This window comes from Rutidosis leptorrhynchoides, chromosome 7 (genome assembly GCF_046630445.1).
Source record: "Rutidosis leptorrhynchoides isolate AG116_Rl617_1_P2 chromosome 7, CSIRO_AGI_Rlap_v1, whole genome shotgun sequence".
NCBI lineage: Eukaryota > Viridiplantae > Streptophyta > Magnoliopsida > Asterales > Asteraceae > Rutidosis > Rutidosis leptorrhynchoides.
The window spans coordinates 3,468,573-3,481,942 of NC_092339.1; the positions used below are offsets into that span (position 1 = coordinate 3,468,573).

Genomic DNA, 13,370 nt, shown 5'->3' on the forward strand with positions numbered 1-13,370 from the left:
TCAAGAGGTCAAACTAAGGGTAATATCGTAGCTCCCACTTGATTCAAGAATCAAGTGAAAACTTGACAAATGCCATCGTTGTCAACTTGACCTGTTCGCCGTCTTCTAAGCCAAAAGCACGTTGTATTTTATCTTCAATCTTCATCTTGTTACATTTATTTAAATTTGAAAATACAACTAAACTAGTACTTTTACAAATTGAAATAAACTTAAATACAATACTATGAAAATGAAAAATAAATATAATACAACTTTGGCTTCAAAATTGGCCTTTATAATAATACAAATAATCAACATGACATAATATTGCCGTAATCAACAATCACAACAATCATACATAGGTCGGGGCATTATGGGCTATGAGTGCAATCACAATTTTAATAACTACATTATTAAAACTTAAATATGGCTTGTCCATGGTTACAATGCATGTGTATAACCATGGAATAAAACAATCAACAATTATAATAAATATTCAAGCCATAACAATTAAATCTACAATTTAAAATAGTGATATTCTTTCAATCATATTTGTGCGTCATGAGGTTAAGTTTAGATCAACCGAGTTGACTTTAAAAACCAAAAAGGTTTCGACTTTCACCAATATACCACAAAGCTAAATCTAAAGAATAGTCACAAGACAATTAAGATGATGTAAAAGCAGCTCGGATACCACTGATGGAAAATCGTGTGTACTTTTAGTCAAAACAGATTAACGCAGTGGATAGTTAAAATAATAATCTTTTATTATTTTATGAACAAAATTTAACAAGATTAAATTTTCACTTATTTAATGAAACATGCACACGATTAATCTTTCCCAATGATCCAGTTACATCATAATAATTGTCATGAATATAAAACAAAAGAGGAGATAACGATATACCTTTCTTGAAAAATTGATGAGACGGAGAGAAACTTACGATCAAAAGTATGACCGTCTCTTTGGATAGTCCACACTACACTTCAAACGACCGTCAATGGATGCTAGTCCAAACCCAAGTAATATTAATCAACATTTGGTTAATATTATGAAATCAAAATTTTTAGTTCATCGAAAGAAGAATGAGAGATTTATTACTCCGTAATATGGTACAATATATATAGATATTTTATTTTAATATTTCACCCGTGAACCTACCCGTGAATTCATATTATCATAAAGTCGTATTTCTTAAATACTTCAGGGGTATGTTATGTAACTTATAATTAATAATTTCTATCATGTCGCTTTCATGTGAATAGTAAATTAATTAATTTCGATTCATTTACTATTCATATGAATAGTAAATAAATTAATTTCGATTTACTATTTTGTTACTTGAGTAATATATATACATCATATATATATTTTATTTGACGTCTCAGTGTATATGTGTGTGACCCCGAAGGCTCAAATGATGTTGGTCATATAGTTATATGTTGTACCTTGCACATTAATCCTACAAGACTATGATTGTGACAGTCACAAACCTGGACTTGGCCATGAGTAGTTTCTTTATTGTGCATTTTGACGCAAAGTTGCAACATATTTCGAAAGAGGACTAGCACCCTTCTTTTTCTCATCCTGTTTCAAATTTTAAGTACATTGACTATGAGACTACAGATATGTTTATATGTCTCTGTGTGTATTTTTATGCGTATGTGTGTGTGTACCACGCCTTAAGGACAAATGTAAACAAACTTATAAATTCAAATAAAGCAATTATTCAATGATCAAAGGAGAGAAAATGCAAACCTCCATAAAAGACGATGTGGCAGGGTCATTGGGTAGATATGAAACTGACATTCAATTTTTGTTAGTGAATTCACAATTAGCCTCAATCTGCAGACACACGAAAGAAAATCAAACCACTAATTCTTAGATTATACTGGTGTTAAAAAAAACATCTCCAGACGCTGTATATTGCATACCTCACGAATCAATAGACTCATTTCACGACGAAATCTCTCAACTTTTGTAGATTTACAGAAATTATGCAAACGAACAGCAGGAACACAAGAAAGCTCAAAGAAAGCAGGCGAATAGCTCCATTGTGCCAAATGTTCAGCAAGCTCTTCAATAACAGAACAAACGCATGGCTCTTGAAAAGATTGTGTCTTGATAGTTGCTTTGCTGACCTGAAAATACAAATTCAATTAAAATAACTGAGAGCTTACACTTATATATGAAGGTGGTCATTTTGACCCATTTTCCTTATGAACATGTTGGAAACGAGTCAGTGGGTAAAAACTAAAAAGTAAATGGGTCAAATACCAATATGTAAGAAGGTAAAATAGTTAAAAGAAATGATCGAACTAGTTGAAAGCCAAATAAAGGGTCGCACAAATAAAAAAATCTCAAAAGTAAACAGAGCAATCTTGTGAACTCAGAGGTAATATATAACAGGATCAGATATTAAACTGAAGTGGAAGAGTATACCCTTAATTCAGTGCGCAAGTCAGCAGCTTTGCCGACACCTTCGGTAGGCAGCTTATGTAATTCTTTCATATCGAGCATGTCTGTAAGAAGAACATCGGAATAAAAGTATATGTAGCAGCAGCAAATCTAACTTAGCATTCTAATGCATAGTAACCTAAGGGGAAGAAATTGAGTAGTTGGGACCAAACGGATAACCCCATAAATTATTTGAGTCAGCGGATACGCAAGGGGCTTGAGATCAGCTTCTGAACCATAGGCACAAATTGCTCCAGTCCAAATTTGAAGGCAGTTCATATACTTCCACTCATATGTAAAAAATAATATGGGCTTCCGGCCTTGTATTCACATTTTTAAAGAAAGAAAGTTTTTGTATTAGAAAATTAATGAGGGCAATGAGGGCTTTTCATTTGCATCCAAGAACAATGTGTCAACTTCTGAACTTCACATTTTAAGGCTATGGAATATATAGAATTCTAGTAATACTGGTGAAAACACATGGTTTATTCCATAATAATCTAATCAATAGTACATCATATGCATCCGATTTTGATAAATTTAACTAAAAGAAAACATGAATTTAAATTGTCGTAAACTATGATTGCTTATCAACCATGGAAAAAATGTTGGTCACATCAACCACGATTGATTATCCGTGTCTTAAACTACTGTGGTAAACTAATGCAAGCGGTATGATTCTGGGAGTAGTAAACTAATGCAAGCGGTATGTATAAAAAATATGATAATTTTAATAGGTTGTAATCAATTTAACTAGCAATTATAAATCTGGTTCTGCCTACAATCAAAGACTACTACATTAAAGGTAGCAATTTTATTACATAAATGGGGAATGTAGCATTTTGTGAACCGAGAAATACAAATGCACAAGAAGAGCTTTGCTTTACTTTTAATTTACTGTTTTTATTATGCTTTATCTTCAGCTGCTGCATACAGTGCTTTGATTTCTTCCACATCATCATAGCTTCCCAGGAATATTGGAGATCGTTCATGTATCTTTTTAGGAACCAAGTCAAGTGCCTGTCGAGTAGGATGTATTAATATTTACAAATTTATATTTATATAGGTTTTCCAAAAGTATTTGATTCAGATGATTTATAACGGTATTTAGCACACTAGTTACTTTAAGAATTAAGACAGTTAACAAATAAAGTTACTTTAAGAATTAAGACAGTCAACTATTTTTACCCTTGACTATTTTGACCCAATTCCCAACCCGCCCGCTTTTCCACCCTGGTATAAACAAGCAACTTCAGTTAATCTAATTTAATATGATGTGTTTAAAAGTGCCATTACCCGTTCCTTCCCGGTAAATGACTGTCCTCCAGCTTGTTCCATCAAGAATGACATCGGGAAGACTTCATAGAGAACCCTGTTTCAATACAATGAGATCAAGTGCCAACACAAACCATTTTGACATAATTACGAGAATACCATATAACGAATTCTATTAACTGCACCGTAAGTTCTCATTTTAGCCATTTTGACTTATTTAGCAGATTACCATATATATAAATAATATAATTAATATACTTTGTAATAAGTTCTATTAGTTTATCTAAGAGATAAGAGAGATAGAATGTAGAACTGTGTTCTGTATTGTGTGTTATACCAGTACATGAGACCTTCTATTTATAGAAGGTATACTTACATAAACAATCCCTAGGCTATGATTACAATGCTATATTACAATATAAGTATATGTCTAATATTCCCCCGCAAGCTAAGGCCAGAAAACGACCTGTAGCTTGGATCGTAACAATAGAAATCTTGGTGAGGACATGGTTTGGTGAAGACATCTGCAATCTGATCATCGGTAGTTATGAACTGAACTGAAAGTTTTTGTTGAGCAACTCTCTCACGAACAAAGTGAAAATCAACTTCTACATGCTTTGTACGTGCATGAAAGACTGGGTTGGCTGATAGATACGTAGCGCCAAGGTTATCACACCACAGGGTAGGAACCGACTTAACAGGAACACGAAGTTCGCGCAATAGATCTTGAAGCCACGTTAGTTCTGCAACAGTGTTGGCTAAGGCCTTGTATTCTGACTCTGTTGAAGATCGAGATACTGTCTTTTGTTTTCGTGCAGACCATGAGACTAGGTTTGAACCTAGATATATAGCGTATCCTCCCGTGGATCGACGGTCATCGGGACAACCTGCCCAGTCAGCATCAGAGAAGCTGGTCAGTGAGTTATAAGCTGAGTCAGTGTAGGCATGAAGGATGGTGCCGGAGTCATGCATAAAACGTAACCCATAGTCGGCAGTGCCCTGTAAATAACAAAGAATCCGTTTAACTGCAGACCAATGATCTATAGTGGGAGAGTGCATGTATTGACAGACTTTGTTGACTGCGAAAGCGATGTCCGGTCGAGACAATGTAACGTACTGAAGGGCACCCACAACTTGACGGTATTGGACGGGGTTATCATATGTTGCACTGTCATCACGAGCAAGATTTGCGTTGGTTGTCATAGGAGATGAAACTGGCTTTGCATGAGATAAGTCAGCGCGTGCTAAAAGTTCAAGAATATATTTGCGTTGTGATAGAATCATGTCGTGACCATTCTTGATGACTTCAATCCCTAGAAAATAAGACAAGTTACCCATATCTTTAATGGCAAAGGAGCGACTTAAACTTTTTACCACTCTATCTAGTTCGTGTGAGTTGTTTCCTATTAAAATATTGTCATCGACATAAACAAGCATGTATAACAGAGTGTTTCCATTAGAGTAGATAAATAGAGAAGCGTCCGTTTTTGATCCATAGAACCCAAGAGAATGAAGTGCCGTAGAGAGTCGATGAAACCATGCTCGAGGGGCCTGTTTTAATCCATATAAGGCTTTGTGAAGTAGACACACATGATTTGGTTTAGCCAAAACAACAAATCCCGGTGGTTGTTGTAGATAAACAGTCTCATTTAGGTCACCATGTAAGAAGGCATTTTGTACATCAAGTTGTCTGAGGGACCATTTTTGAGATACAGCTAAAGATAGAACAACACGTATGGTTGTTGATTTTACAACTGGGCTGAATGTTTCCTCATAGTCGATACCTGGTTGCTGTCGAAAACCTTTGGCAACTAAACGTGCTTTGTATCGTTGTACTGCACCTGTTTGATCCTGTTTCAATTTGTAGACCCACTTGCAATCAACCACATTTGAATTTGGAACACGAGGTACTAGAGACCAAGTGTCATTCCGTACTAATGCTGAGTACTCTTCGGCCATGGCATGATGCCATTGGGGGTCCTTGTTAGCAATGGCAAAGGTTGTAGGTTCAGTGTCAGACAATGGTCCACGTGTATTGTATGAGGTGGCATTGTATCGGTTGGTTTGTTTTGGATTGGGGCGAAGATTGACTGGTCGAGAACGAGGAGGTTGCTCAGTGTTGGTTGAATGGGTCGTAGTTGTAGGTGGTTGTTCGTGACTTTGTGAAGGTTGAAGGGGGGAGGTTTTTGAGCGACGATGATATGTGTGAATGATAGGTGGTTGAATTCTATTGGATGGTTCTGGTGGAACAGATGGAACAGATGGAGTCTCGGGTATGATGGAAGCTGGATCATTGGGTAGTAAGGTAGGATTTGGATATGTAGAGATGTAGGGATTCAGTGGAGGTGAAGGAGTAGGTGTATTATTGTGTTTAAAAGGAAATGATTGTTCATTGAAGCGAACATGACGGGCTATATAAATATGATCCGATTGTGGGTCGAAACATCGATAGCCATGACGAGCGGTACTGTAACCAAGAAAGACACAGGGTGTTGATCTAAAGTCCATTTTGTGTTTGTTGTATGAGCGAAGATGAGGGTAGCATTGGCACCCAAAAACCCGAAGAAATGAAAAATCAGGTTTATGTTTAAACACATGTTCAAAGGGTGAGGTTGTTGAATTTGTTCGAGATGGCATTCGATTAATAAGATACACTGCCGTGCCAAAAGCAAAATGCCAGAAACGTTGTGGGACGTAGGATTGAGCGAGTAAGTTAAGACCGGTTTCAACAACATGGCGGTGTCGCCTTTCAACAATACCATTTTGTTCACTAGTATGAGGGCAGGAAAGGCGATGTTGAATGCCTAGTGAAGAAAAGAATGAAGAGAGATTTCGAAATTCACCTCCCCAATCAGTTTGGACAGATTTGAGTTTGGTCTGAAATTGTCGTTCAGCCATTGCTAAAAATTGCTTAAAGGTGGTATAAACATCGGATTTGAGTTTTAATGGAAAAAACCACATAAATCGTGAAAAGTGATCAACACACAACAAGAAGTATCTCTGACCATCAAAGGAAGTGACAGGCGCAGGGCCCCACACATCACAAAAGACTAAATCCAAAATGTGCGAGCTTTTATAAGTAGATGGTAAGAGATGTAGTTTAGAGGATTTTCCAACATTACATGAATCGCAAAATGTGGTAGTACACTTATTTTGTAAAGGCAAATTATATTTAGATAACATGGACTTCAAAAGTTGAGGATGCGGATGTCCGAGCCTTTGATGCCAGGTAATGGAAGAGGCACGGGTAGTAGAGAATGCTACTTTGTGAACAGGTGAAGAATGCTACTTTGTGAACAGGTGAAGACCGAGGAAGGTGGAAGGAGTAGAGACCACCGTTACTTGGTCCCTTGAGGAGGGTAGTGTGTGTAATCTTGTCCTTCACAGAAAAGAAAGTTGAGTGAAATTCAAAATATACATTGTTATCAAGACAGAACTTTTGCACAGAAAGTAGTTTATGTTTTATTTCAGGAACATGAAGTATGTCTTTAAGGGAAAAGGTTTTATTCGGAGAAGAGAACTGTGAGAACCAACGTGTAAAATGGGTAAACCCTTACCATTGCCAACATGAAGATTGTCGTCACCATAGTAGGCCTCGGAGGTACCAAAGTTGGAAAGGTCTGGAGCCACATGGTGACTAGAGCCGGTGTCTGGGATCCAAGAGGTCGACGCTTGTGAGCGATAATCTGTAAAGTTTGCCGAAGGTGACTGCCTTCTCATAGTAGTAGGATTACGGTTAGGGCATTGAGATGGGATGTGCCCAATCCCACACCTGTTGCATGTGCCAAAAACTGTGTTTTGATTAGAGGCCCAGTTAAATGAATTACGATTACCTGCTTGGTTTCTGTTGTTATAGTTGCCTCATCCACGTCTGAAATCACGTCCACGACCACGATTGTTGCCAGATCGGTTAGTGTACATGGCTTGTGCAGCCGGTGTATGGGCTGGTTGAGCTTGGAATCTAAGTTGAGATAAAAGCAATTGCATGGCTTGAAGCTGATCTGTTTGTGCAGCGGGCAAGACATTATTAGGAGCTGTTGAATTGCGACTTTGTGTGCTAGTCGTGAATGCTTGAGCTGAAGGAATGTCGGGTACAGATTTCTTGATCATGTAGTCGTGGTCTGATAGCAGACCATGAAGGTCTACAAAAGTAGGGGGCTTTTCGCGGCCCAGAAGGCTTGATTTTAAACCGTTGTATTCCTCTCGTAGTCCTGATATAACTAGCATCACCAAATCTTTTTCTTTCATCTTTTCACCTATGTTAGCGAGCGCAACATCGTATTCTTGAGTCCTTGTTAGGTAGTCTGCGGTTGTTTCATCTGGCTTCATCTGTAGTCTGAGAAGTTGGGTTTTCAAAGTGTATTCTCGAGAGGAAGTGTGAGGTGCGTAGGCACGCTCAAGGGACAACCAGAGATCACGAGACGTTTCTCCTTGAACATGTTGGAATGATGCTTCAGAGATGGTAGAAATGAGGAGCATTCTTATATGAGCATCATTAGAGACCCAATTAATGTAATTGGGGTTTGGCGTTTGAGACTGTATTTCTTCATCTTTTTCTGATGATGGGACCGATGACGGGACATTTTTAGGTGGACAAGAGATTGTGCCATCAATATAGTCAAATAATTTGTTGGTGACGAAGAACGGTTGAACCATTGTTTTCCAATAACCATAGTCGTAGGAGATAGGGTGAAACCAAATTTGTGAGAGTTGTGTATGGCTTTTTCTGTTGAAGTATATAGGTAGCTAGCTGAGCCATATTGAGAAGTAAATAAAAGATACGGTTTTTTTTCTTTTCTTTTTTTTTTTTACTTTTTTTTTTAAAGGAAAATAAAAATATGGAATATAAAAAATATGAGATGGCTACTTAAGGTAAAAAGGAGTGATTAAAAACAAAAACACCGTGTGTTTTTATTTACTCCCATTCTCATTCTCAGTAACAACAAAAGAGGAGAAACCGGTACTGTAGCATTCCGGTGGTGAATAGTGGCGGCCGACGGCGGTTTTTTTTTGTCGGAATGGGCTGAGATTTTCAGGGTTTGCTCGGAATTTTATCCCGAATCGAGTGGTGTAGATGGTTTTTCCCAATTTTGCTTGGATCGGTGTAGATCGAAAAAAAGAAATTCGAAGTTCCGGCACCTGTGGTGGCGCGTGGCGGCGCGTGAGTGAAGGGTTTGGGCTGAAATTTGTTGCGTGTGCTTGGAAATTACTTCTGCATCTATTTTTGTCGTTAATTTGGCTGATTAGTGTTGTATTGAGTGGTGGTGGGTTGTGGGTTGAGCGGTATTGGTTGTTATGACCTAAGAAAACTTGTTTCTGATGTGAGGGCTCAGACAACGCTGCAACCACGCATACTTTGAGTTTTCAACGTCAGTTTTTTTTTGGTTTTTTTTACTGTTCCGGTACTGTAGCTGCCGGAATTGTTGCCGGAATAGTGGCTGCCGGAATTGTTGTCGGACTTACGCCTTTACAGCTCTTGATACCATATTAGTTTATCTAAGAGATAAGAGAGATAGAATGTAAAACTGTGTTCTGTATTGTGTGTTATACCAGTACATGAGACCTTCTATTTATAGAAGGTATACTTACATAAACAATCCCTAAACTATGATTACAATGCTATATTACAATATAAGTATATGTCTAATAAGTTCCAACAAATGTACCTTAGTTTCCCACTTGGGCTCTTCTTATCAGCTGGGTACAAAAAGACACCTCCATAAAGTAAGGTACGATGAACATCAGCAACCATACTGTATCAGATATTATTAGGGAACATAAGTTAAGACACAGAGAACACAAGGCAACAAGTTTCCTCAAATAACAAAAAGACTTGCGTATTTTTTTCACATTTAATCTTTAATGATCCTTATAAATTATAAAAACTCATACATAACCAACAACAAGGGGCTTAGTGTCAGAATAGTGACATTAGTATTAGTATTTGGTATTGCGTTTGAAAAAAAAAAAAAAAAAAAAAAAAAAAATCATTATGTCAGGTATAAATAAAAGCTAAAAGCTGGGCCAATAGCCAGAATTAACACCGCACGTTCATTTCATTGATACTCAATTCAGCCACATCAAACATTCAAAAGATATATTTTAAATCATCCAGCCAAATCAGCCTTTGTACAGGTTTCGCGGTCACATTGTACCAAAATTACATCAATTTTGTTATTTAATGCCTTTTGCCCCTAAAAGTGAAGAGTACGCATACCTTCCAATATATCTTAGAGATTTTGCAGATGAACCATCTGTGGGGAACTTGCATTTTTCCACAAACCTGAAAGTCATATAATGTCAAAAACGCATCATAAAGACACCAAAGCAAAAAGGATAGAACATAATCCGCATACTTTGCGGTAGGACCATCCCAGTTCTTAGCATTTCCTTCATTCACTGAATAAATCTTTCCTTTTTTAGGGATCTGGATAGAAAAAAAGTTTAAAAAGTAAACACAAAATGAGGATACATGTAAGAATGAAATGAGATATCAGTTTAGAAAATGAAATGCAAGTGTGATTAACAAAATCCGGAGACATTTACTCAGTTACGGTAAGGAGTTAAGGACATACATATCTCATCACATCAAGTAATTTGTTTTCGAATTGAGACATAGTTTAAGTTAAAAAATGCAATTAGCATAAATATTATTTTAGTCTTCTGACTGTATATGGTCAAGATAAACAATATTCGAGAAACAAGCAACGACTAGCTGTATAGTATATAACAAGTAGGTCATATAGAGTCATGTTTTACCAATGATAAATAGTCCAGAAAAGGGTTTACCTTAATGTCTGGGTGGGTAAGTATAAACTCCCCGAGGGACGGATCAAGAGTAAACCCATTGACACCAGATCCAGTGCTTAACACAAGCTGAAAACGAATGTAGTTCTCAATGAGTACATGAAATACGTACAAAGTAAATATAATTATAATTATCAATTAAATTGATTCGAAAACTTCAACATTTGCTGAAGCATATGCTTAACTGACAGAAGACGATTTCGACCCATTCATTTAAGGGTCCATTAGTTTATATATATTTCATGTCCAACAAGTAAACCGTGTCAAAGGGACCTAAATCCACCCATCTGTACTTTTACTACAGTAAACCTCTTAAAACATCTTATTATAAAAATATACACTTCTATTGAATATTATAACTTTTGTAACCATATTTGAAATTTTTTATGCAAAATAAAACACTAAAACATCTGGACGAATGAGGTGTCATGTTAAAGAGAGCCATACTAAATATCGCGCTTTCAGACAGAATTCGTTACCCAACCAACCCAGCCCATCCGTATTACCACCTCTAGACTTACACCGGTACATTAGAAAAAATATAATCTTCTCACCGTGCAAGAGCTACCATACATACAATATCCAGCAGCCAACATATTCTTTCCAGGCTGCAGTACATCTTCCAAAGATGCCTCACCACCATCTTTTATCATGTAAATCCCGAAAATCTAGACGAAAGAAAGTCAATTTATCACAATGCGAAATTAAGATATCTTGAAGAAATTTTATAAGCGTGAAAGACCCTAAATTAATTTAAAAGTTAAATAGTTCGAATGGGGTATCATACAGTTCCTATCGAAACACCACAGTCGATGTTCGAGGATCCATCAAGCGGGTCAAAAACAACACAATACCTGCATAATTAACATATGATTTCTTGAAAATGAAAAATAAATAGTAAATAAAATAAAAAGAGAGAAGCAAAAAAAAGATAGATCAGGAAATCATAAATGATCATTCAGAATGAATGAAAAAGAAAGAAAAAAAGTGAATTTGCTCTCACTTTCCACGCTTAGACGGTTCAACGAATATTGCTTCTTCATCTTCTTCGGAAACAAGTATGCACTGACAGAATAGTGAGTCAAACGGTTAGAAAAGATATCAATACAAATAGAAGTTAAATAATTTTTGAACAAACTCACTGTTCTGCCACTGCTAACCAACGCCTTCACAAAAACTTCATTTGATAGAACATCCAATTTCTTCTGCTCTTCTCCCTGGAACCATAACATTATACATAATGAAATAACTTCACATTACTTACTCAAGAAACATAAATATTAATAATCTATATTAACTTACCTGAACATTAGTCTCCCCTGCAAGTCCAATTAGTTTTGCCAAACCTGCCTGCACAAACAAACTTTACAAAATCAGAAACTCACATTCTCGAAGAATTAGCATATATATTTTGCTATCAGCAATATTATTAAATTACCATACTATCTTTAATTAACTAAGTTTATTCACTAATTATTAGCAGTCCTCTCAGCACCTAATTGCATTCTTAGTCAAAAATCCCACAACGTGTGAAAGTCATTCTGATAATGTATCAGTTCAGTACATAGGAGTGTGTGTAAATAGATCATAAAGAGTAAATTAATTAATAAATTTAAATATTTAGCTAAAATTAACGATTAAAATATCAATTTGATTCAGATATAGATCAAAGTATGAATGATCGGAAACAGAGGAAAATGAAAAATGACCTTATTAACAGCAGCACAAACGAATTTGCATCCAAGAACAATGTGACTGAGCAAAATACTGAAATCGCCACGTGATTCCGGATGCTTTGATTGCTCATTCAGCACAAACCGAGTTATTGTCATTAAATCTGTACGGAAAGCATCGGCGGCATGATCCATATTTCCTCTGTTACTTTGATCTCCGGGCAACACTCTAGGGTTTCTTTTGGAGTATTATAGTTCTTAGATTATCAGTGAGAAAATGAATCGATAGTGAATTTCATCGGTTGACAAAATCACGCGATTCAATACAAACAGATATCAAATTAATACTTTTATTTTACTCGTATATATTGATGATATTGATATTGATAGTGAAGTAATATTTTAATTTTTTATATATGTATGTGTACGTATGCATGTATTTGTGCAACAGAATTGGGGATTAGGCTATCCGGTGTCAGTGGAAGTTTAACTGACACGTGGCGGAATACGGCGTGAGGGTGACGCTAGAGGTCGTCACGTACAGACACAGGATAATTCATAATTGTATAAAACAAAAAAGATTCATTGTTTCTTCTGCTTCTTCTTTGGCTATGATATGGAAGGTAGCGGGAGTTTTGGACAAATTTCATGATTTTGTACTTTTGACTCCTACTAACTACAATTTGCAAATTTGTCCTTTAACTTTTCCGGTATAACACTTATGGCGGAAATGCAAATATTCGGATATATGAATTACAAATATCTATAAAATTGAATAGTTGATTAGGTCATCCGATATTCAAATTCGAAATTTTGAATATTTGGCTACAAACAAGTATGTGTAAATTCAAATATTCAGGTATTTGAATATAAGATTATTTTGAAAAGTGACATTTGATATCTGAATTCAAAATCGAATATTCGATTTATGAATATATGAAATCCAAATATTCGAAAATCCAGATATCTAATTGTTCGCTTATTTGAGATCGTATTTTGGGATTATTTGGGTTGCAAATTCGGATTTGGATACTATAACCACCCCCAGGGGCGGAGCCAGGATTTCAATTGAATGGTGTCACAAGTTACACCTATAGTAGAATAGTTTTTAGCGGGATGTCAAGAAAGATAGTTTCTATATTAATTTAGTGTAGAGCTAGATCATTAAAATTTGTTGA

General features: G+C 36.2%; 1 protein-coding gene across 1 annotated transcript; it reads right to left on the bottom strand.

Moving 5' to 3' along the window:
- Positions 1-3,146: 3,146 nt before the first annotated feature.
- On the bottom strand, positions 3,147-12,559 carry LOC139858739 (fructose-1,6-bisphosphatase, cytosolic). Its single transcript, XM_071847577.1, has 12 exons — positions 12,229-12,559; positions 11,822-11,869; positions 11,662-11,736; positions 11,523-11,584; positions 11,307-11,373; positions 11,074-11,187; positions 10,502-10,588; positions 10,069-10,139; positions 9,930-9,995; positions 9,379-9,465; positions 3,734-3,809; positions 3,147-3,457 (listed from the first exon to the last, which is right to left on the bottom strand). Exons 1-12 carry the CDS (start codon positions 12,385-12,387, stop codon positions 3,344-3,346), a joined length of 1,026 nt encoding a protein of 341 aa, XP_071703678.1. The 5' UTR covers positions 12,388-12,559; the 3' UTR covers positions 3,147-3,343.
- Between the last annotated feature and the right edge of the window lie 811 nt (positions 12,560-13,370).